This window comes from Thermobia domestica, unplaced genomic scaffold, assembly GCF_964235325.1.
Source record: "Thermobia domestica unplaced genomic scaffold, izTheDome1.hap1.1 HAP1_SCAFFOLD_99, whole genome shotgun sequence".
In the NCBI taxonomy this organism is placed as follows: Eukaryota; Metazoa; Arthropoda; class Insecta; order Zygentoma; family Lepismatidae; genus Thermobia; species Thermobia domestica.
This window is the reverse complement of record NW_027655887.1, coordinates 181,830-208,946: the sequence shown is the minus strand read 5'-3', so window position 1 is coordinate 208,946 and position 27,117 is coordinate 181,830. Positions and strand designations below refer to the sequence as shown.

Sequence of the window (27,117 nt, the reverse complement as noted above, 5' to 3'; positions counted from 1 at the left end):
TAATAATAATAATAATAATAATAATAAACGGCACATTGCAGTAAGACGTGCAATGTGAAGAAAATATGATGTAGATATATCAATCTGAGACAGCTAAACGAACAAAGGTAACTGTTAATCATAAATGAATACAATTGTGGAATTAAGTATAATAGTAGTCTTAAAAAAACGAAGTGTTTCTTATTTATGTTGTTTTTAACGGCGTACAATGAGATCGTTATTATGGGGGAAGTGAAAAAATCGACTTCATATTAGTTATTTATGAGGACAGAGAAAAGTGTTAAATATTCGTTCACTGCAATTAATAACTCACATTTAGAACTTAAGTACAAAAGTTATTGTACAGCAGTGGCGTAATCAGGAGTGAGACTAGGCGGCTCGATCCTGTATGCTTAAGAACTTACATCTATATATAAAACGTAAATATGAAGTTCGCTATGCAAATCCACACTATTGGTTTGGTAAACTTTTAGGAAACTGTAGCCAAGAGGTTGTAGGCTATTTAAAATTTTCAGCTAGCTGTTGACAACTTCCGATTATTTAGTTTTTCGCTATATTCTCGAAAACGGTTCCAGAGCTTTTTGAATTAGATATGTGAACTCGTACATAAAGGAGCTACAACTTACATTTTACTCAAGCAACGCCAAATTTTTCATTAGCTAGTTGCTTATTGCTTATATTGGTAAAAGCTCATACTTACAAAACTAAGTATTCGTAGGTGTCTCATATCTCCTCTTTTCGTCACCTCACTCTCTGTTCTGTTTAGACCTTTAGCAGCAGAGAAAATAAAATAATACTCCTATAAATTTCCTTCCCCCTACATTTTGACATGCAACAGTCAGTTTCAAGAACTTGGTAGAATCGATATTTGGGGCTCAGAAAAAAATGAATTTTTATTTTATCCATTTTCTCCGAAAGTTGCATTTCTTGGTGAACCGCGGATGAAACTTTTGCGTTGTAGAACTTTCAGTGTCGTCTTATTGTTGCCTCGATTTTGATAATTTTGTAACATACACATTGGTGAACAAAAACTTTATTGTTCTTAAGTTAATAAGAAACTTCCTTCCCACCTGCCGCCTAGCAGCTATTGTGAAACAGACTACGACCACTGGTTGACTCTCTGGAGTAGCACCTTGGTGAGCGGGACTTGAACCTTTTTGTTCCCTCAGTTCATGAAGAACTCCAGCACGTAACGACGGCCTTGGTCTTCGTAGGTTCCTGTGCTGCCTTCTGGCTCATGCCCTGAGAGTAAAAAAAATTCTATTACAGCAATTGAGGCATTGAGCGCAAAGTGAAATATTGTACAATTCGTGGTTGGAAATCAATTCCACATGTGATGAAATCATTTTTGTCATTTATGCGTATATAGTGGCAACGATTTATTTATTTTGTCGCCAAAGCGCCGAGTAATAATTGTGAGCTATATTTTTCGAAGCGCGCAGTTAGAAAGAACCAATTGAGATAGTGAATATCTCATATCACAACACGAGCACATGTTAATAGACGATACACTGAACAGGAAGACGCGAAGATCAACACGATGGGAACCGAAAGAGGACGAGCCACCTAAAGAGGGCCTTTCAAAGAGGAACCATAAAGGAAGGAGGCATCAGTTGACCACTAATCGCCAACCCACAACAGCTCTGGAGGTCGCACTGGATTAAGGAGCTCTTCCTATCCTAACATCCCTGGAAGCTGCTTTGAAGCGAAAGGGATTCCTCAATACAAACCATACCTCACGAGGCTGCCATGAGCGAAGGGGTTCCCGTATGAAACGTTACTTCTTTCACCCTTGGTAAGGGAGATTAAGATATATTTACTTTCTAAAACACAAAGACTATCTTGTATTTTTATAAATAGATCGGTGAAGGGCTAGATTCCGGACCATTATTGACTCTACCTACACAAAATATTACAATTTTAATTCTGAAGTGTATCTGAAGTGACGAACAGAAAAGTAAGAAACAGCAAGAAGGTCAAATGGTTACAGATTCGATGGATTACTTTTCAAACTGAAGATTCTTTTCCAATGAAGTTCAAGTACACTCTCAAAATCAATGTGGAATTTCAAGAAGCAAATTTTGCAAAAACAAATGTACAGAAGATTCATTTACGTAATGTCATCAGCTTAAACGAATACATTGCGAAATGTATAATTGCAGCAAAACTTAAAGATCTGTACTCTCTTATGAAATACATATTCCCTGTTAAGCAGTGGTTCTTTAAGTCGTTAAAGGCCCAACCTTCAAGACAGCTGCAAGGAAGTTATGTGGAGGAGGAGGAGATTGACCTTGACATTTTTATTTTTTTTTTATTTTTTTACTAACTGTATACATCTTTGTTTCTTACTATATCAATATATTGTTCTAGTTTCCTGTTTTCGTTATTTATTTTTTTTTTCTTAGCATTACTGATTTATATTACAACATAATTCCGGTGGCATTCCAAAAGTACGTTCTACAAGACTGGGCTATGTGCATTTTGTTTAGAATATTTAGCATATTTGCACATGGCATGAACATCAAAAATTGTACTAATGAAAAGTGCGAAAGAGATTTTATAGCTGTGTACAAGGTAGCAGTACAGTTAAAGTTGAAAAACAGTACATATTCTAATCATGAAAGATGTAACACTTTGGAGCCATTTTTCTCCAAATAATGTTTTTGTAACATAGACCACTCTTGCTTTCAACGCCTCATTTCTCCACAGCAGTGTTTGCAGTTTTATTTTCATTATTAATTACGGAGTTACTTACAGTGGGACTTTCTAGGATTACTTGATATTACAAAAAATACAATATAACACAAAATAAATTACAAACGTCTTTATCTGGTTTGCTTAAGGGTCCGGCTTAAGAAAGAATTAAAAAAGAGAAATTCACCTTCTGGCAGCAGATTCTGTTAACGCATATTGTTCCTTCAAATTTTGGTATACTTTCTGTTCTGTTACATTCTAACATATTAATTTACTGTGTGATGAAGCTTGTAATTCTGACATTGGAGGTAGATGGGCTTTTTAGTTTGATTTCTTAGATCTTCGACCGTTTTAGAAGCGAAGACTGGCTTTCCTCTTTAGCTGCTGTACTAAAGAGGGATAGAATAAATTACATGATACCAGAAAATAGCAGAATGTTTTCAAATATTTGACTCCAAAGAAAATCATCGGTCAAGGGCATGTCGTGGAGATAGTCGAATTGGCAGTGAAATGATTAACAATTCACGTAAACAAGATGATCAACCATTATGGTCTATTTGTAGTTACAATATTTCCGGTACTTCCATCTCTCTCATTGTTTTCTCGTTGTAGATTTAAATTATAAGTCATGCATTGAATTTGGGACTTCTTAAATGCTTTCTCGTACAGTAGTTATGCTTTGATTCTACACTGAAACGAAATTAGGATATGCATACTGTTACTTGTTGTACAGTATCCAACTCTATTTGCAATAAAATGCAGGGAAAAGGAATCTAGGTTAGCAGACCTAAGGGAATCCATAAGATCTATGCTAATTTTTTTTTAGTCTTAGACTGTGGAAGGTAGTTTATGTTTTTGTTACGTGAAGTGTGCAAAAGATGGAAAATTTAGAATTTTGGAGGAAACAAACGTATAGAATTATTCAGTTAGAACACAGACAAAACATTAGTAATCTTCCGAAAAATTTCTTTCCTTTTATGACCACGTTTACCTTACAGACTAAAGAAAAATTGGGACGAATGTGAGTTCAGATTTTTTTAATATCTTTAAAATCTCGTAGAAATATTAAAAAGTAGCTTAATGGTTTCAGTGAATGTGCAAATGACATGACTCATTCCTGTGTTGACGAAGTGATTTGTGGATGGGATAATTTATATGTCTGGATGTCAAAAAGGGATCAGAATTGGACACATCATAGGTGCTACAGAAGGTAGATTATGCGATCTTGAGATTGTCTAAGCGTCTGCACACTTCTCAAAATTAAATTAACATGTAAAAAATATACATAAATTTTTATTTCAAAGAAATATGTTCGAATCATATCATATCATGACCAGAATCCAGCATTATATTTAAATGGAGAATTCACAGAAAATAGGATAACATAATAAATTTATAGAAAAGTACCGAAGTCTACAATAATAAGAAAGTCTTTATTTTTCACCAAAATGTACTCGAGGACTGTATATGCTGGATTCTTTCAAGTTTAACAAATAATTTACTGCAATGGGACATAATCATAACTAAGGAAGATGTGAAGAAATTAAAGGAAGATTTTGCACTTTAAAGACTTCTAAAGGAATTAACATCGAAATCGTCTCCAGTGTAATAAATACGCTGTATAGGGGTATATATATATTCATTCGTTAAGAAATGCATAAGAAATGTATTTTACGTACCAGCTTTTGTTTTTCGTTCTGATGGTGGTGGGGTGTGTATATATACACCATCGTCATTTAATTTTATGCACGTTTACCAGGAAAGTAATTTCCAGTACAAACTGTAAATTATATTGTATAAAACTTTTAAAATTTTTAATTGAAGGTTTAAGATGTTGCGTTCCGAATTTTGATAAATTATGTGGTGGATGTTTTATTCCAAAGATAATTAGTCTACGAGCTGCGTCCTTTTTGTGAACTTTTTGTAATCCGTAAATGATAAATGATTGGGAGGAGTAGATGTCTATCTTGAGGTTTTTCTTCACTGTACATTGTAGGCGTTTTATTTATTTATATTTTTGTCTTTTACTTCGTTGGATTTTTTTCTTTTTTAGCCCATCCTTTATGTTATATCTTATTTTGCATTTTTGAATATTTTCTTTATTTTATTTTAAAGTCACTTCTTGAATTGAAGAAGCTGTGTAAAATAATCTCGTTGAACCCTTATACCTTGCGCTAAATGCAGTAGGATGTATTTCACTAATGCTTATGTATCATTAGTGGAAGAAAGCGGGATCGTTGTGTATTCTTATATTGGTATGAAATACAATCGTAGCTTATTTATTAGCATCACTTCTTCTGATATTTTTGTGATAAGCACTTCCATCATTCTTATTTTTCAGCGTGTATGGCACCTCCGTGTATAGAAGATCCATTAATAAGTTGGTCATTATGGTTATTGATGCTTTGAGAGCAGATTTTATTTACGATTCTCAGAAGAAAATAAACATGCCGTTTCTTCACCATCTTGTAGAACAACAGAAAGGTTGCGTTGTGACAGCAAAAGCAAGCCCTCCAACTGTTACCATGCCTAGGTTGAAAGTAAGTTACTAGCAGTAGCACAAAAATTTATTGACAAAAATGTTGGTAAAGAGAGCAAATAACTACTAGATCAAATACTTTAGGAATAATGTCTAATTATTTTAGCCATGTATTGTGCTACAAAAAGCTTCAGGACAAAACTAGGAATCTAAGAGAGATGTATAGCATTTGAAGTAGTGTTAAACGATACAGTTTGTATGTAACACACTGTTTGTATTTTTTAGTATTATAATTATTTTCAAATTTAACCTCTATTTTCTGTACCAATGCTTTACTAAGCTTAATCCTACGGCTTAGAGTGAGATTCGAACCACAGCTCGCACTAGCAGTTCAACCCAGGTTTTCCGCACGTGGCGCGAATGGTAAGCATTTAGCAACAAGAGAATAATACTATTTGTAAAAAGGTATTCATTCAAACCCTTACCCTATTCATGAAATATCAAAGTAGATTGAAAATACAAAGAGAAAATTCAGTAGTATGAGCTTCGGTTGGCCGATGTGTCCTGGGTCCCTAGGACCCCCTCGAGGCAATGGGTATATTCGTCCATGCGATAAGAGGTGTATAAGATAGGAACATGTACCTCTAGGTGTTCGGAGGTCCATCTCGTTCCCTTTCATGGGTATAAAATTGCCAAAAATATAAATTTGGAAGGTTTTTGACCTGAAGGATCCTTCTCTTTAATGATAGTGTGTTACGTTATAGATGGGTATAGGGATACCCATTATCTTTCATAGAACATGAGTACATTATTGCACTCATCCTAAAATTTCGGGAGAAGTATATAATCCCATCCCATTAAAATTTGGAAATTGTCATGGTAGAGTAGTGCGGGACCATGATAAAGTGTGGTCGATTTGGTTCCTTGTTATGAGTATAATATTTTCAAAAATTAGTTTTTTTTTTGTATTCTTTGATAAGGTTAAAGTCATTTGACATTTTAAAAATATGTATAATACCATAGATTGCTACTAAATAATAATATTTCGTTATACTGGTAGTGTACAATGGAAAGTCCCTTATTCGGTTCTTGGTGGTAGGTTTTGAGAAGTGCTAGTTCGATTTTGTGTGAGAGCCATTCTCACAATAGGTTCATGTCACATATGGCTGGTTCCAGTGAATAACCGGCTAAGTCGGGAAAAATAAATTTTACAGGGGAGCAGTTTAACGGTAAATTTTACAATAGTTACTTGGCTAATTTTGACGTAACTTCCTTAATTTTATGAATTCGTCTTAGCCGATTCTACATAATGTAGAACCCACCAAAAGAAGCTTATTATACCTGTAAAATCTCAATAAATAAATAAAAAAAAAAAAAAAAAAAAAAAAAAAAGACTTAGAGAGTTATTCACTGGAACCAGCCATATAGCCTCTTGTTACAAAGAAACATAAATCCACAAATTAATCATTTCTATAAAATCATAAAGTTTGAAACAGGCAAAGTTGAATCATTATAACACATCTCAGATTTCCATTTAATGTTGGTCATATGTCGTTGTTTCGTGAAACAGCAGAATCTGTTGTTAGGGAGAGTAAAATATTTGAATGACGTCAATTAACACACTGAATCTTACTATATCAGTAGGTTTTTCTCAGCTTATAGTATTAAAGTGCAATGATAGTATGTATTTTTTTTAAAAATACTCAACTTAAATACAATATTCATTGAATCTAAATTTGTCATTGCTTAGAAATGTAAAAATATACTTTCATAATATATATCGATGAGTAGTATATTTTTAAATGGTATGATCACGACATTGCTCCAATAAAATTGTCTGTGCGTCCGAAAAAAATGAAAATTTTACGTTATTTTATTATGAATCACTTTTCAATGTCTTGATTTTGAATGTTGTAATAAATCAACGAAGCATATTTTGCTAAAGGTATCGAGTCAGCTGTATGATGTCATAGATCAGTAATTCATGTCTACGGGAATAGGAATGTGGTAATAACCAATGAAGCATTTTTTTTTTTTTTTTTTTTTTTTTAATATATCGGTTCAATGAAATGGTGTCATTCCAAATTATTGATGTGTCAGTGATGTGAGAACCGTATTTATCATATCTGGATGTAACCAAATCATGACCATGTTTTAATATTGTGTGACGTGATAATAGCTATCAATCAATCAAATTCCTTGTTATATGTTTAGGTTCGTAATCAGTGAAGAAAATGTCATATTTTTACATTGAACATTCCTCAATATTGTGCAATAAGCCTTGTTCTGATCGGTTCTCAGTAACATCATAACATTAGCTTATTTCTTTCTGATTAGTCAAAGAGCGATATAAATATCAAAATTTCAATTTCAAAATCTACACCAATGAAGAGCTGTTGATCTGATTGTTGATGCATTTTATCAGCGATTATTCTTTGCTTCAACGTTCATTTTTAGTGAATATAATTCGACTGAACGAGTTATTTTTGAAATTCAGTGGAACGAATTTGAAATATCCACTTTTATTTCCAAGGCACTCTTATTAATAGCAGTATGTGTGTCATTGTCTCAGACTATCGAATGACATAGCACATATTTTGAGATTTTATCCTCAGTCAAGTGGAGAAATTTTCAGTTTTTTCTCGAAAATTACGCATGAGAATTTCGCTTGTTATTTGTGAAAGTATTGCAGCTTCATCTTTAACAATGGTGTGATTCATATACTACGTTAATTTTCAGTTAAAACTTAGAGAATATGAGAATCGGTTGTCCCTGAGGATTTATAGTTCAGTCATCTTTGGATTCTGTTAAACATTTTCTCTTTCTGTGTATGTGTTTGTCTCTTTCTTGGTGAACATTAAGAGGTAGTGAACTTCGATCTGGGAATTAAAATTTTAATTCATGTTCCGTCATTCTTTCTCATTTTAGATTTCTTTCTTTACCTACATTTTCATTCCTTTTATTTTATCCTATCTTTTATTTTACTGTGGCTACATCTGACTTTACTGTCTTGAAAGAAATGAACAGACATTATCAGCGTTTTAATCTTTTGGGACGAATGTTGGGAATACGAATTAATAGTCCTCCTAATGACACATATTATTGAGTGAATTCAGACATAATTGCAATACATGTTGGATTATTTATTGGAAAATGTTGACGAATCATCCATGGTTGGATCATCAATTATATCATCTGACGACAAGAACAAGCCATTCTATTTATCATTTAAGAGAGCAAATAATCTGATGGTAGAGATTTTATGGACATATTTTGGCCGTATACTACAGAACAATGACACTTTCCTCATGAATGAATTATTCATTGCATATTTTCACCATGTAATATGCCCCGTAGGTACGGTTCACGAATACAAGGCATTATTGAGGCATTGCGAAACGAAGAATTATTAAGGAGCAAAAAAGGCATCTTAGGAGTTGAAAATACAGTCAAGAAGTGTTTGGCTTATGCAATAGTGGTGGCTGTTGGTTTGAAGAAGCACAAGGATACAAATAAGAAAATATACAAACAAAAACAGGATCAGAGTAAATGTGTCGTTAATGCAGACGTTCAGGAACTTGTGTGTAAATTCACAGTGAATTTGGGCTATGGTGCTCCAGTTGAACAGATGTGGCAGTTGCAGGGCTATTTAATGGAATACAAAACTGTAGTGTATACCGATTTTACAGGTGAAGATATTCTATATGAAGGACCTACTGGCAAAGACAAATTTCAATCAGTTTAATATGTTTGACCTCTTGTTATGACATTATAACACTTTAACATCCGTTTTCTTTTTATTATTGTCTGCCATGTCACAAAAAATATAATCACCGTAATTACCATGTCAAGAACTGTTCGGCCATATGTGAGAAATATAAAGGTAACCAAGAAAGTTCTGCCGCTTTTGGTGGAGATCTGTGTTCCATTGGCTCTCACACCGTGAGTTAAATGCGAATGGAGATAAGGCGAAGGTCAGTTGTTGGTGTGGGTATATCCAACATACTACCTGGTTGTGGCAGTTCAGTTACACCGTGAACTTGCCTAAGGACAGAGTGAACATGGGGCCTTCACAGAGCATCATAAGGGCGTGTAGGCTGTACGAGTTCAAAGCGGGATCGAACGCCGCTGCAGCGGGGCGGAAGATATGCTAGGCCTTTGGTGAGGGTGTCGTGACTACGCGGAAAGTGTAGCGGGTTTAACAAGTTTAAGGACGGTGACGAAACACTCGAAGACGCACGACGTACCGGAAAACCAATATATGTACAAAATAAAGATCTGCAGGCATGAATTGAGGCGAGCAGTGGTCAGGCGTGTGAGGTACTGGGGCGAGTTGCGAAACTATTCAGCAGCACCTCCATCAACTTGGAAGCACTACAAGTTGTGTCGATGGGTCCCACATGATTTGAATCCAGGCTAGAAAGCAACACGAGCAGACACCTGTGTTTCTTTGCTGTCTTGTCTGTGGAAGAAGCCATTTCTGGTCAGGGTGTTGACATGTGACGAGAAGTGGGTCCTGTACGAAGCTCCACGACGCCGTCATCATTAGTAAGCATACCATGAACCGGCTTCAAAACAGCCGAAACCAGCATCGCACCAGAAGGTCCTCCTGTGTGTTTGGTGGACTGTTCACTGCATCGTGCATCGAGGATTGCTACCAGCTGGTCAGAGCATCAATGCAACTGTGAACTGTCAGCAGTTGAACCGTGTTCAAGAAAAACTCAAAACTCTGGAGCCAGCATTTCTGAATCACAAAGTGGTCCTCCTGTTACAGGACAACACTAAGCCTCACGTGGCTAGGATGACCCAGGACACCATTCTACTCCTTGGATGGGAAACACTATTGTATCCACCATACTCCCCGGACATTGTACCGTCCAATTATCACCTGTTCCATTTCTTGGACAATCATCTTAGAAGACGCCAGTTCAAATCCCTAGCAAATACCTTCTTCCCTTCACGGCCCACCAAGTTTTACCGCGATGGAATCCATGGCTTTTCAGAATTGGCATAAGGCAGATACTGATGGGGACTACTTTTGATCTTCCAGGCACGTCTTAGGTGACATATCGATGTTCGAAAGGTAGTGGGTGAAAAAGCGACTGAACTTCCTTGGTTACCTTTATATTTACAGCAACCACCATGTAGCAAAACTAATCTTGAGAAGAAGTGCCTAGAATGCAGTCGAGAATTTTATGGTGAGACATGTTACACAAATCATTTTACAGTACCATATCATACGAATCAGTCGATATGGAAGAGGTTCCAAGTGTCTACGCATTTATTCATTTGTATGTACAGGTAAAATACAACATACTTGTACTTACTATATTTGCAGTGTAATTATACCATAAGGACGTTTTCGTTCCATCAATGCTACATGATCCTTGATACGACACAATTAAAACCTGGATTTCCATCGCTTGTAAATGCAGAGAACGCCATGCTTGTGTTTTAACTAACCAATCACTATTACGCTTCAATGACTTGCCTACATGGAGTACATGGGGGGGAGGGGGGCTGATTTTCATCTGAGCGGATACTATAAACATCCTGATACCCAAGAAGAACATGTTTGTAAATTTCAAGTTGTAAGTCCGTTACAGGTCGTAATCAACCCATTGATAAAAATTCAGAGACCATGAAATTTTGCTACGAAATAACACAGTGCCAAATAAAGGTATTACGGTTTGTGGAGTACAAAGTACACGAAATGTAGAAATGTGAATTGTGTCAATTGTTAAAATCTAATCCAGCATTGGCATCTTATTTAAATACATTTCTACACCAATAAGGCACCATTAAATCCACAAGATAGTTTCTGTTGCGGAGTGTCAGCGTCATTAAATTGTATCATGTAGTGAATGAAAATGAAGGCGAAGAAATTCGGTACCTGGACATTGTTTCTTTTTATCCATTTAATAAGTGCGGATGATATCCATTAAAAATGTCAATGTATTAGTTAAATTAAGCATATTAACACCAACAAATATCTTCCGTTCTGTATTCCTATTTCGCACCAAGAAGAAGCTATTATTTTCGTTTTGTGCTGCATGTGCTAATAAATTAAATCAAGATTCTCCATGCAACCATTTCGATAGCCAACGATGCTTGGGAGGTAGTGTGCTGCGTTCTATGAAATTCAAAAAGCAGTAGAACTTGGATATCAAGTCATCGAAATGTACGAAATTTGAGACTATGATATAACAGTGTTTGATCCTGAAACGAAGACAGGTGGATTATTCAGTGAATATATAAGCATGTTTCCGAAGTCTATGCTTAAACTTCTAGATGAGCAGCTAATTGTGTCATGGAAGAAGAAAAGCAACAATATGCTCAAAGAGTACAACAACCTGAAGAAGTTATTTTAGATGCATCAAATATGTTGATGAATTCAGCACGTCATAATTGAGCAAAATTTTGCTTGAATTCAATATGGGATGACTTGCCATACGGGACAATTTCAGTCAGACCATCATCATTAATGATCCAAAAGAACTGCATCTCCAGACATATAGCTGAACCAAATTCTACCAGTGAATGATTTATTATTATACCTTTATTGGCAATTTGAAGATGATGTTCCAGTTCAAAACTGTGATTCTAGTGTCGTCCTCAGAGCTTTCAAGGCCCGATTGGAACTATATAAATATTTAGAACAACTCCAAAAAAGAGTCTTGTATTCTGACACAGACTTTGGGATATTTACATGGCGATAGTCCGAACCTACAAAACATGCAGAAGCATTTCTTGCTCCATGTCAAATGAACTGGGTGCTTTTGGAATGAAAGAAAGAAAGAAAAAAAAAAAAGCATACATCAAGAAATTTGTGTCTGGAGGACCTAAATAATACATCTTGAAAATCTATAACCCCGAGACGGATACGACACATTATATTTGCAACGTTGAGGATTTACACTAAATTATAACACGGGCCAAAAGTTATATTTCAATAACCTGGTACAAATAATTGTAAATCAATCCCGTGAAGAACTACCCGCTGATACACCAAGTAAAATTTTCAAGACTCAAGAACATAATATTTGTACGAAACCAGAAGAAAGAAAGTTTCAACTATGAAATCCTCGACTAATACCAGACACTTATGTAACAGTCCCATGTGGGTACGAAAGAGCGGAAACAGAAAATAATGTACAATAGCCATATTTCCTTCTACCTCCCCACCTACAACTTATTTTTCTGTCATAACGAAAACAACAAAGAAGAACCTGTCAGCCAACCATCAATTGTAATCAAAGTGCAAGTCGCTATGAAATTTCTACCACATTTTGCACGAGACCGAGACGAATACGAAGACGCCACACATCTCTTTTCTCCTTCCGATGCTCAGCAGAGACAGACTTGAAACGAAGAAAAAAATATTTATCTTTAATCATTTTATTTGTCTCTCTTTTCTCCTTCCGATGCCTAGCAGAGACGAACTTGAAACGAAGAAAAAATAATTTATCTTTAATCATTTTATTTGTGACAAAACATTAAATTTTGTTCAATTTCTACAATACATATTTTCTTATTTCAAGATTCAAGAATCCATCATATGAGCGTCCAATTCCTCACATCGGCGAAACCGAATCATGAGTTTCGACGAAAACCGAATGAATACATCACCCAGCAATGGTTTGTCTCGACACATGAAGAAGAAGTAAAACTTCAACAATAATTAAGTTATATCTATCAAATACCTCTAGAATAAGTGAAATCAAGTTTTGTAAGCATTTATCATTATCACATTGCTCTTTCGAAAAAAAAAAAAGTCTTCCTCTCACCTCTCTCTCTCTCATTCTTTTTACAATGGCCATGGTAGTTTATGTGTAAGTGTTCCCATGTACTTGTTGATTAAACATGTAATCTCTAATCATTTGTTATGTGTGTAAATTTGTTCATGTACATGTTAGATGTCAATAACTACTTCTTTTTTTTTTCCCCGGAAAAACAAAGTAAAAATTACCACATATATTAACATTTTATATTTTCTCTGGCAGAATTTGTTTCCTGTATCGCCAGAAGAGGAATCACAGACACGCCTTTACGACTCCACACGTACGAAGAAGAAGAATCTTCTCAATTACAAGATTTCAAAATGAATGTACACTAGCATGAAGAAAACATTTTTTTTTTTTTTTTTAATATATGTTGTTTGAAAAAGTGTTCTATTTTACTTCACATCCGGAAATTGAAATTCAGTTTTTCTGAAACATATACCGTAAAAATTTATGTGTACCGAAATTTGAATTCAGTTTATTTTTCTGAATTACAGTTTACCGGTAAAAGAAAAATTCCATGTGCATTAAAAATTCAGAAACAGAATTTTCTGAAATCTAAATTTCGTTGTGTTACGAAATGTTGAAATAGAAAAAAAAATTAGCTTTTTAATTAAGAAAATTTCAAAACTAATTTTCCGTTACGAAAAAATCAGAAATAACGTTTAAGAAACAGAATTTTCTCAAAAATAAAATTTTGTTAAAAAAATTGTCACTTTTTTTTTTTTTTTAATTTAAAGAAAAGTTTTGAATGAATATATTCAACAAAAGAATTTTGTGTAAGAGAAAAGTTTAGAACAAAATTCTGTTTTCAGATTTTTTTATAAAATTCAAAACTAATTTTTCGTCAAGAAGAACATCTAACTGTTGTGATCAAAGAAATCGATTCATTCTAATAAAAAATATTTTAGTGTTGGCAACACTGAGAAAAGCGCAACATTGTTGACTACTTCTTAGCGATTCATTGTTGTAAGTTTAGTTTGTAGTGTCACTAAGGCGCTGACTTAACAGTTTAACGTGAAATCCAAATGATATGACCACTGCTAAGTTCGAACCATGGTCTGTGACAAGAATCAAGCATTTTAAACAAACTAATAGCATTCATTACAGTTTTGTAAGCATTTCACCTCTAAATATAGTACAGAGAGCTGGATAATAAGGTCATGTTTGTATCATTCTTTTTGTTTTAAATCCCATTGACTAACGAAACGTTTACCATTGCATTAAAAAATATCATGCGATATCATCAAAATATATAAATGGTTTCCTTCAAAGTCGAAAGTTAACAACCAGAAAGACTGAAGATGATTCATATGAAAGTCGTACAAGGAAAATAAAATTAAACAGTAAAAGAAGATGACTAAATACTTTTATATAAGTTAAAAAAAAAGAACAAGAGAAATCTAAAAAGAGATAAAATATTATTTAAACTAAAAATTCTTACGTTTCTTTTCATCACCGTAGGTATACGATACATGAGCCTGTAGCATAACGTGTGATTTGCTATCATAGGAAATCAATCTGGACTTTTCGAAAACTATCACCAGAATCGAACCCAGGGACCTTTCATTGTGTTAATACTCAGGAACCTTTTCTTGTCATATAACGAAATATTTCTTATATTATTATTTAGTAGCAATCTAGGGTACATGTTCCTGTCCTATACATCCCTCTTCGGATAGGCCAATGTACCCATTGCCCTAGGGTGGTAAGTTCGGCAAACCAACGTTTATACTCTTATAATAGACAATAACTTTGAAGGTGGTGTTCTACTACACAGTATTTTGTAAAGAAACAATTCACCGATCTGATTCATGCACATAAAATGCTTCCATGAAATTCACTGTTCAGAATGTCGGCAGCCTACCTGCTGTATTCATCCGTTAATGCAATTAAGTGAAGAACTACCGCAATAGTGCAAACCGTATGAAGTCAGTATAGTCTTTACAAAACAAAATTACTCAAAGCCATTGCAGCATTAACTTTTATTATTTTAATTCACATTAAGTTCAATTTAATCCAATACTGATAAAAATAAACCAAACCCATTGCATTGACTTGCTTGCAGGTTTTTTTTTTTTTTTTTTTTTTTTTTTTTTTTTTTACGTTTAGGTATATTACTAATAAATGGTTTAAGATAATTACTTAAACACTGAAATTGACTCATTGTTAGTCAGATGAATGTAAGTTTCCTGGTGAACAAGGCCGCAGTAGAAGTCTTACGGACGCAATCAACGGAATTTTTATTTTCACTCATTAGTTTAAATAATTATCTAAAAATACTTATTGTATACACCAATATAGTTAAAACACCATAGTTATGAAACAGAAATTTCTCATAAGGAGTGAACGAAAGTGAACATCATGCGGTTTCCAGTAATATAACACATTTCTCAGGCTTAGACTGGTGAAGGTAGTAGTAAACAGTTGCTGAAATTATTCAACTATAAATTTCATTATTTAACAGTGGAAAGCATTATAGTTGCATGAACAGATTAGTAAATTGTCGGCTTAAGAAATATATATGCCATTACGTACCTTTTTTCAATTTTTTTCTTTTTTTTTTTCTTTTTTTTTAAATTAATGAAGTAAACATGCTCATGTAGATTTCTGGGAAAATCACAAATATGAGACATGAAGTTGTTTTACATGTGATCCGAATTTCGTATATTTCCAACTGAAATTGAATTGAGACTCTGTTATTTAAGCACACGGTCTTAGCTATTTTTTATTATTTATTTTTTGTTTGTTGTTAAAAATAAATGAATTATTTGAATATTCCGAATCGATGACAATATTCGCATCAGTTACCTTATAACTTCACAACATTGCCTCGGAGACAAACAGAAGCGAATTGGTGCATATCCCATTACATTTTAAAAATGCTGTGAAAATGTTGTATTTATTACTCTAATACTTGAGAGAAAATACAGTTTATTTTCACTTGTAATGAACAAGTAAAAGATTCAATTTAGGAAACTGAAGGATAACATCCATTCATACACGTTCTAATTGAAATGTAGGTACAATCCACACTTGTTTGAGGTTGCAGTTGAGGGCATTTGTTCTGTATAAATATAGTGTGAATACTCTGAAGGACAGGAAAATTTTGAGTGAACTAAGGATTATGCCAGTGAAAATGCCCATACTTGGATACGTGTCTAACTGCGTTTTTTTATACCAGTCTGAGGACACTAAATAAACTGAAATCATTCTTAAACACGCTCGTCCGTAGAGTTCCTAGAAAAGTAATCTCAAATTTAGGATATAAATAAATATAAATGTCTCAACTTTGAGTTATATGCGTTTAAGTAAGGGTCTATGATTTTACCAGAAAAGAAACATTTTGTAAAAGGCTGAAACTGTAAATATTTTTTCTACAAACCAATGGGAAGTGAGTTGCAAAAATTTGCATAAACACTTATTTTGACGTGCTGACTAAAATCAAAGAAGAAAATATTAACTTTCTTTCTTCCACCATCTGGACGTTTGTTTGTCAGACAGCATCTGGCTGTATAAACTATTGAGTGACAGAGAAACTAGATTTTTATCATTCTGTAAATTTTCAGGGTCGCAGTATGAGGAATCATAGGTTGAAATGTTTGACATTCAAGTAAGTAGGGAGTGTGATTTTCACTTCTTTTAGGAATTAGCGGAGTATTAAGGGAGAAATTTATAAAAGGTGATCAGTATACGAAAAATAGTAATATGGATGAGGATGTTCCAAAATGAATATTCCTTGCATCGCATGTGACAAAAATAAAAATTTAGTGCATTTTTGGTTTTAGTATCTTCTTGCATAGATGGTTTTCTGGTGAATATAAAGAATGTTTTTAACTGTTAACCATCCCTTGATGTTTCGATGCTTTCATGATACGTATTGCACAAACTAATGAAAGTGCATCCTGTTTCCAGACAAATTTATTGTTGGGATATATTGGGGCTTTTACATATTGATTACTATTGAGCCTCAAAATAATTTTTTTTCTCTTTCGAAGAACACGAAAGAAAATTAATTAATTCCATAGTATTTCATTTACGATAGTACGAAGGAAAGTCAATATATAAATGCCAAATTATATGGAAAGAAAAGTATTAAGAGTTACCTGATGAAATTGGGTTTATTTTTTCACTTACTCACCATAAACATTAGAACTTGTCTCAGCGTTTCACGAGTCCCTCAAAGCTAGCGATGAAAAGTATTCGTGATAGGCGTAGTATCCAGCTGACAACGTCCCTATGAACCACTGCCATACCCTGGAACTGGTGATCACCTAGATTCTTCAGTGGTCCTGGGGTATCAAATTTGGGCTGTATGGATGATGTAGTCGTTCGCAATCTAAGAACCGTATTAAACTACTGTGGTATTATCACTTTGTGGACGAGCATTGACATCCAACAGAAGGTCTCCAGCTCTCAAAGGACAGGGACGTTCCCTGCGAATTGGTGACAATAACTTCGTCAGAGTTCGGTAATATGTAGCTGCAGTAATTGTGTGGCTCAGGGGCAGAAATTCCACGAGTAGAGTGCTGTGTTTCGAAAGTTAACCATCACTTTCAGTGCTGACTAGGTAACCTAGGTAACCTTAAACTTCTTCCCTGTAGGTGATGAGATATATTTTCTTTCCATACTGGCGCGCTTTGTTTTCGGTTCAAATGAGTGACGGTACAGTTCAGAGTACCTCATCAAATGCTGTAATGACAGCTCCATCCTGTTTTGTTTCTGTTGGTCAGTGAACTTACGGGAAACTCATCATGTATACACTTTGTAAAAAGTCAGATTGTTATGCACAATGCTGTACACTGCTCCATGTGAGCAATTATACTATAAATCTAGCATGTTGATAGCCAAATGTTGATTTGCCCAGCTGTCTTCAACTTTCCGCAGAATAGCGTCACTGCAAAATTCTGTCGGACGACAGGAGCGCGCACTACCACTGATGCCGGTTCGACCATGCACTCAGTTGGAAACCACTTTCATGGAGAAACATTTCTTACTGTAAACAAGTACCATTTCTTTGTGGACTTTGTCCTAAGTCTACAGAAATCGAATTATGGCTGGCCTGCTGCTCAACATATATAGAATCAACTGCCATCTTACCCGCTTAACATTCGAATGACTTTCTTCCGTGTGAGATATTGACCACTAGCGCCATCTACAATAAACGGCGGTGCTGTCACCTACACCTACACTTGAAGAAGTGATCAGAACGACGAGTGATATTCATACATCAGTTTCACATTATACCATTTTGCTACTTATATATTGACTTATTCTCGTAACATACTCGTATGAAATAGGCTGTATTTTAAAATATAATGTAGATAATATAAACTTTTAATGTTGATTAAAAGAAACTTTTAATGTTTTAGGCTATGACCACAGGATCTGTTCCAGCTTTTATAGATGTTATCTTGAATCTAGGAAGTAGTGAAGTCTTGGAGGATAATCTAGTGTTGCAGGCGAATTCTAATGAATTGAATATGGTTTTCTACGGTGATGACACGTGGCTAAAATTATTCCCAAATAGTTTTCTCAGAAGCGAAGGAACATCTTCATTTTTTGTTTCAGACTTCACTGAGGTATGTAATGTGATCACTTGTTCTAAGATAGTTTACAGTTCGTTTCTTTTCCTGGTAAATGAATATATGGAATAATCTATATATATATATATATATATTTAGAATATCCGAAATGTTATAATTTTCTCATTATTATTGTTATACTGCTTTGGATGTGATTCAGAAAATGCTGCGAGATGTCGTACTGCAAAACATATAATCAATTCCAATCGAATTTGGTAATACGGTTTTAAATATGGTTAATCTTCATAGGCCAGAATTTGGATATCCAATAAGATAATAAGAAGCTTCAATCTTTAAAGGGAGTTTACTGTTATTAATTAACTCTGATTTTTATACGAATGTATGATGAATAGGGCCCGGAAGTTGAGGAAAAATCCTATTTTTTACGAGTGCTCGAAGACGAGGCTTAACCTAATATATGTTCATTTTGGGTCATTGTAGGCCAGAAAATGGTGGATTTTATTTGTAATTTTTTTTCCTTTCTCGGAGTTTTTTTCTTTATTGGTCTTTTTAAAGGCTTTTTATAGGTCTTAATGTCTTTTTTTGCACTTCATGTTTCGACAATAAATTTAGTGGTCATTAACTCGAATCACCACCACTTCTTAAACATCTTTTCTTTAGTAAAGAAAATTCAAAAGATAAGACATTCTTCAACGACTGTACTTGCATTTTTAAACAACTACAGATTTCTTCAAATTGTCTTAATCTATACGTATTATAATGTCTTGTACGGAAAGGCCAGGGCGGCCCAAAGGGTGGGCGGTTGCCTGGGACGCCCTCGTCAGGGGGAAAGGAACAAAAAATTGAAAAGTTTTGTACTTTTCCTGAACAGTTGCTGATCTTTTTCCACCACAGAAAAAAAGAAATTTCGTCGCACTACGGTATGTGTTGTATGTTTAGAGCTGAATGGTGGAAACTTCGCGCAGACCATAACGGCTGTTTGGAGTGGCGTATTTAGGAGGACTATTGGCCTTAAAACCCTCCTCGAATTATTTTTTTTATCATTTTCTCGCATCTGCAAATAGGGATTTTGTGACCTTTGTAGTTCATATCCCCCCGAAACAAAATTTTAAATACGCCACTAGCTGCTTGAATCTGTGTGTCAACTCAGAATCACATTAAAACACGCCCTACCTCCTTCCCTTCTGAAAAAGGGCTTCTAAATTATTAAAATCACTGTAATAAAGTGTAAATCATAGATCAGGACTAGGAAAGGAGCAACAAATCTCTTGCCCAGGTGAAAATTTTGCCTTGAGCCGCTCCTAGAAAAGGCCTAATAAAAATTTTATTTTCGTACGTGTTGTTGCTCAAGGCTGCCGAATTCGTGTCCGGCGGAATTTTGTTCTTTACCTACAATTTAAACCATAAAATACTAAAATATTTCTTATTACGTTCCAACTGACACAGATCAACTATAATTTCAGAGTGTTACGGGCCGATATGGTGTTCTGATCTTCTCCAAAAGTGTTCAAAATATAGGATTTAACTTGGACAACAGAATCAATAATGCAAATTGAGCGACAAAGCAAAGCATTTTATTGATAAAGTTTTTTCAACTGTATATTGTATACTACCAGAAGGTTGTATTTCTTGAGCATTATATTCATTAAATATGTAATTCTAATTAAATTGGGTCTTATTTTTACGTCCTTTTTTCAATTTCTAGGTCCTTTCTTAGATATTTTTAGGTCTTCGTATAGGTCCTTTTTAGGCAATTTTTAAGTCGACTTCCAAGCCCTAGTAATGACTTAACAAGATTGGTAACAGTTTTTTAGGTTGGCCAATTCACCGAAGGCTATGTATTCTCTTAATCGTGTTCAAGATTCTTTTCAGCAATTCACTTGGTATTGGGTAAGGTTCATCAGTCAGATACTTTACTGTATTCTTCTATATTGGAATGATAGTATTGCTGGTCACTGTTTATTTTTAAGCTTTGATTGTCAACCATATTTAGCGAATTCGATGCAAAAAGTTCAGTGGAGTGAAGAGAACTTAACATTGAGTGAAGTTGCTCATTGCAGGCTGCAAGCCTTACTGCTCCCAGTGCTCGCTTCAGCTGCTGTGGAACGGATTTCAAACTGATGTCTTGAATCCAGTAATCGAACTTCTGTCATAAAATTTTGTGCTGGGCGTTTTAATTCTTGGCATAGCAATCCATCATCATTAATCATATGCAGTTCTTTATGATCCAATTTTCGATTTTAAAATCCATCTACTAAAGAACGAAGCGAGTACTTCCATTACGAGGTAATGAAACAATGTTCATTACATAAGAGTAATTAGTACTGGAGCCCTTTGAGGACAGTCAGATCTTATTGACTGTCATCAGTCATGTGACACGGTCATGTTATATGACGTCATAGTGGTCAATGATCTCTTGATTTCGGAATGAGTACGTCCCCAAACCCCAGAATTTTGGAGGAATGCATTTCCTCTCTTAAATTGGGAAGTTTGGCCAAACTAAAATTGGAAGGGTCTATAGATTGTAGGTATGTACCTCTGAAATGTTCGGGGGTTGTAGTTAGTTCTCTTGGAAGCCAAAAATTGAAATTTTGAAAGATTTTGTCATGGACTAGGTAAGGACCCCTGTTGTCTATCTGGCTTTCTTGGATGGGTAAGATAGACCACCCTGCACTCATCCTCTAAGATCAATGCTTTTGATGCTATGGATAGGTATCTTATTCCTTTTCGTGGGTATTTAGGACCAAGATGTGTACATCTTGGTTCATTTCCCCTTAGATGGGAGATATGTCGGGTGATGATGTGTTATGTGGAAGGGGAGATAGGAGTTGTGTGCTGAAAAGTAGTGAATGAAAAGTGATGCATGAACCAAGGACATACTGTGGTTTAGTCACGAAGATCCGAATATGACATCATGCTTAATTAGCATTGAGAAATCGCAGTCTTGTTATTGTGGTTGAGGTAGAAGAAAATGTTAGTGGTGGTGTAGAGGTTTGGCTTCCAAGATGCTGTATCATGACTGGTAGTCCTATGAGTAAGTATCTTATTCTTTCACTGGTCCTAGGTACCTTCGTGGTTCCTTGAATTTGAAGAAAAGCTTTCACTGTGATTTACGGTCCTATGGATGAGTGCGTGTAGCGTAAAGGTACAGGTCCCTGGATGTATTTGAAAGTTCACACATTACATAGTGTTTAGCACCTTCAACTTAACGAAGTTAATTTATTTGTTATAATCTATGTGGATTTTTCTTTTACGTGAAAGTATTGCCTTTTGCTAAAATTTGATTGGTGCAGAACAGTCGTTTCTGACTAAATGCTGTGTTATGTTACCGTTTGATTCTCGCCTGTTCAATTAGAGGAGACAAAACTGACAGGTAAATGACTCTAATAAAAAGACGGTGGGTGACAGGCAAACACAAACATCGATAACATAGGCGAGGGTTTTGCAGACATGTTACTCCTGAATCCATTATTGTGGATTCACTGCCAAAACTTGTTCTTCAGCGCCATTTTTACCCCTTTTTTTCTTGTATTTCTCTCTACTTCTTCATGTTGTAAAATCATATTCCTACGTAATACAGTCACGAATTCGAAATGATTGGTACAGAACAATAAGAGTAACAGTTACCTTGAATTTTGATTGATTAACTACAACGATGATTAATTTGTTTCCCAAATGCTGTTGGTTAATTTTAAGTTAACGATGCTCACAGAATGAGACAAGAAGAGATTGTTGCCAACAGTGATTTAGTAAGATTGTGAATAGATGCAAGGATTTTCCGTGAACAATACTAAACGATTTTTGCTCAGCCCTTCGTTGCGTCAAATAAACAGTTAAATGTCTAGTGTATAGTGTTCCCATTTTCCCATTTTTTTTTTTTTTTTTTACGTTACACTTTTCGACCTTTTAAAAATGTTCTTTTATTAGAGTTGCAATTTTTCAGCAAACAAAAATATTCTTAATGAATATTTTGTGGGGAAATTTTCAAATTTTTATGTGTAAAAGTTTCAAACAATTTTTTTGTTGCAAATATACATTATGAAACTATAAATTGTTCAATATAAAGGTATAAACAAAAATTTTGTTATAAATAAACTGAAATACTTGTAACACAAGAAAACTTTTAACAAACTGAAATCGTTAAAAAAAAATTACCAAATCTTTAAAAAATCAATAATTTTCAAACTAACCAAGTTTAAGAATTTGTCACATGTAAAATTTTTAACAAACTACAATGGTTAAATATACATTTTCACAGAATTTTTCTCAGTGTTTGAAAAAGTTTTGAATAAAATTTAGAAATAGAAAATTTCCAACGTAGAAAAGATTTTTAAAAAATAATAAAAAAGAAAATAAAACAAGAATTTTATTGAACAAAAATTAGCAAAAGATTTTCAAGCTAAAAAATTACCAACTAATAAAATTAATTTTGCTAAACTTTCTTATTTACTCAATATTTTAGGACAAGGTTGTAACAGACTGAAACAGAGTTCGATATTTTGAAACAATATTATTTACCAAATTTGTGATACACAGTATTTACAAAACGAAATTTATGTACTTTTTTGTAGTTGAAGCCGGATATCACAAGGAGTTCCTGTCAAAAGGTCAAACCTGAAAATTAAAAAAAAAAATGTTCGATTAGTTAATGAAATAGAGTTGAGGTAAAATTTAAGATATTTTTTTAAATTTAAAATAAAAAATTATGTTGAAAAATATAATGAAAGATGTTGGTTCATAGATCATCTTCATGGTGGTATTGCAAACATCTTTATTTGTAGATGTGAGGAGCTGAAGTACGTTATCTTTCACCCTTTATGGATGATGTGTGACAGCTGTATCTAATTATGGTTATCTACTGATTTGGAGGACTTCTTGTAGTCTGCCATTGGCGGAAGAGATCCGATTTCGTTTCTGGGTGGAAGCTCATGTGGCTGGGATCCCACATTAAGCTATAGATGTACATTCCATATGAGCTTCTGTGTTGAACAAGACGTTAAATTTCAAACAAACAATTATTCTTCTACGTTTCTTGTTGTAACCATGTGGGACCTTATCGTAACTATCGTCAACGTAATATCTTTTCGTATACTTAATTCTGTATGTCTTTTTTGTAATGTTAGTATGGTCTTTGGTACTACAGAGTATGAGGGATTGTAATTGGGAATTTACCTCTACACTGATTTAATACTATTTGAGTCATCGTATCAAAATATAGTTGGTGATTAGCTTGGTAGTTTAAGATCCTAGTTTACGTTTATTGCTCACGGCTTTCGTATCAGGGTTGTATTTCTCTAAAGCATAATTGATCGGTCTATCACTAACATACGTCTCTTTATACATATGCTTTTATTTCCTGAGACATAGATACCAAGTACATTGCTGTTGGCTCGCTTGATTTCTGGGTAAATACTAAATATAATGAAATCGATGTCAAAGTATAAAATAACTTCTTAAAATTCTCCGAGTGTTTTTACTACTGCCGAGTGGAAGGCATAAGTTGTAAATCCTTCCATTGCAAGATTTATGTTTTAATTTTGTACAGCTGCATTTTCGTTGTACTCCGAGAACATATACAATATGGAATCGTTAACTGGAATAGTATTATTTAGTGACATCAGGTGATGTTAGTTTTAGTAGAGTTGTTCCGCCTTGCTAATGATGGTAGTTTGACTAAAATTGGATCGCTGAACGACTTTTCCCACATTGAATTCAAGCATAATTTAGACATACTACTATGATCTGTTTATTTACAATCTTTACAGTATTCAATGTAATTCCATACACAGATGGATGGTTTCTAAGGAATTTTTATAGTCTTTGGTAACAAAAACTTTGCCAACCTTGTGATTCCGTCTTTGAGTTGAGGAAGGTGTCGATATTTTCGGTTGAGACAACCTGTCTTGGTTTATGGATCGTATTGTATCGTAGTCACATATCGAAAACGTCCGTAATCTTACAATCCAAATCCGTAGCTATATGTATTTTATACGATACTCAATTTGCTGTGACCCATAATTCGCAATCTTCATGTTCACGCAGTGTTAATTGATTCATCTACCCTGCACACGTCGCACATAATGAGAACAGTAGTTTTGTGCCATGTCGGTTCGGAAGCACTGAGTGGATTAAGTTTTACATCAGGCCGGTCACATCACTTATTGTTAGCCTAACTTCATCTCCTTGAATGTGGATTTTTGGATGGCCTCAAGAGTATTTCTTCGTCGTGTTCACAAATGAATTAAGACTAACGAGGTCAAAATATCTTATTGTTTCTTGCTCGCTTTCGTCGACCTGGTGATTTTATTTGATGCGATTTGTACGTCCTTCGAAAGGAGCTTCACGCGGATTGAATGTTTTTTTATTCATGTTGATTTAGGTAGACTGTCATTTCTGAATTAGTCTTCTAAGATTTGTCGAAACTCACATTCCCACATTTTATAAATATGATAAACCATCTTACGAAGATGAGCAGTTTTTCGTAGCGTACGCTTATAACAAAATTCTAATATATCTTCAGAGTTATTGTAGATAGAATAATTTGTTTCTGTCGCATAAGAGGGACAACCATGATGAATGGACTCGGACTCATAGGTGTGTTCTTCAGTGCTGACGTTCTTAAAATATCCATTCCGTGCAGAATACCTTGCTTTCAATTTGCAACTTTTGTGAATTTGTTTGTGGCATTTAAGTGTTTATCATGCATTGCAGTGATCCTGGATTATTGTGAACATTGATTATTGACATGTTTACCCCATGCTCTCATTAAAGTTAGTTCAGATAGACTGGTAGCAGATGTTTGTATAAAATGTGGAAGTAACCAAGAAAATAGTGTTTAAGAATTTTGTGAACTCTCATGTTTTCAAATGGGATGATCACACTCTTCGAGATTTAGAGACAAAAGTAGGCAATAAGGTGGTAACTTCAAGAAAATAGAACAACAACAAATATTTCGGAATATCATCAGTATTAATTATGACTACACCCTCGGAGTATTCCTTAATAATACCTAATTTATCTTACAATCTGTTCTCATGTTAGTGGTTTGATCGAGTGTAATTAATTTGGTACAGTGAATGTCTAGTGAGTAATTGAAGTTAACCTGAGCATACCGAACACGTATAAGATCCAAGAAACTCTATAGCACACAATAAATTGAAAGAATGGATACAGTGCTTGATTTTATGAACTTCTCACTACATTGACCACATTAAAAAAAAATCTTTATAAGCTAAAGATAAATTATAAATGACTGCTGGTGAGGTACGTCGTTTTAAATATAAAGTACAATCCTATAGTCATAAGTGCAGTATATGTACGTAAGCAGAAATTACGGCTAGAGAGGCATACACAGAATACTTCAGATTTGTGACAATAGTCTAAGAAGTTGTGAGTTTTTCTTCCTAAACCATTGCAAATAGTGTTTGAAATTTTCTTAGTAAAACGGTACGCGTTACGGTGAAGTAATTTCCCTGACATTTTGTGTTCATTTTATTTTATTCATTTGTTGAAAAATATTTCAGGTAAACCCTGAACTACAATTTTATAGCGAAGTAAGGTAACACGGTGTGACTGTTCGTATTCTAGGCTTTTCTGATTGCTTGGTAGTAAAATTCAGTACATCACAGAAGTTATTCTCAGTGTATCAACTGTAATTGCTTTTGATGGTAAAGTTTAATGTAATTTTAGTTTGGGAATAGTAATTTTATGCTCATTTGCATTTAAAAGTGAATAACAATGACAAAATTATATCCAACATCAAGTCAATAGAATATGTTATTTATATCTATATTACCATCAAGTATGCTAACGCGTATATTATGTTTTTGTGAAAAGGCTTACTGTTTGTCAAAATCTGTTTGTTGTGAAAGTTTATTTTATTGAATGCATGTGTGTTTTAATACAATGCTTTTTTTTCGTAGGTTGATTACAATGTTACCAGACACTTGGATTTTGAACTAAAGAGGGATGATTGGGATATTATGATACTTCATTATTTAGGACTTGATCATATCGGGCATCTTGAAGGTCCAAGAAGCTCTCTGGTAGATGAAAAATTGAAAGAAATGAATTCGGTGATCGAAAGAATTATGTTTCATCTGGAGCAGAAAGTAAGTGTCTACTTTAGTACACTAGTAATACATTAGTAATTAAAGGCATCCAGTTACTGAATGGATGAATGTGAATGTCAGCTGCTTCTACTACGAATCTTTCGGCTCTCTACGATAATTGAAAATTTAATGTGACGGAAACTTAGTTGTTTTTATTTCTTTAAATTTTGGTGTGCATATAAATAAAGCTCTGTCAAAAGTGAATTTCATCTGATTAAATTTTGTTTGGCAATAAATTCGTAAAGTATGTTGTTGTAAAATCCGTATATACAATTACGTATTATCCTTATATTATTTAAGCAGGTTATCATTGGATAGTAAATTAAAATTTCTCATACCAGGAAAACATCCACTAAGCAAACTGGTTTTGCTCAACTTTTCCCCGACTCAACCGAAGAAAACCATGCTGCTATATAAAAGACGTAATGTTTGAAAATCTGCTTGTCCATCTTTCAGAATAAAAGTAATGGGATAAGTTCGTAATTTGACACTAAGATTTCCTCTCT

The 27,117-nt window shown here is 34.3% G+C and overlaps 1 protein-coding gene across 3 annotated transcripts in view; it reads left to right on the top strand.

Annotated features, from left to right (window-relative positions):
- Positions 1 to 27,117, top strand: part of PIG-G (phosphatidylinositol glycan anchor biosynthesis class G) — a 162,611-nt gene that overhangs the window by 12,236 nt on the left and 123,258 nt on the right. For all 3 annotated transcript variants that reach the window (XM_081747196.1, XM_081747197.1, XM_081747198.1), the window contains exons 3-5: positions 5,036 to 5,234; positions 18,327 to 18,536; positions 26,423 to 26,611. In XM_081747196.1, coding sequence (XP_081603322.1) covers positions 5,036 to 5,234; positions 18,327 to 18,536; positions 26,423 to 26,611 — 598 coding nt within the window. The remainder of the gene's footprint in view (positions 1 to 5,035; positions 5,235 to 18,326; positions 18,537 to 26,422; positions 26,612 to 27,117) is intronic.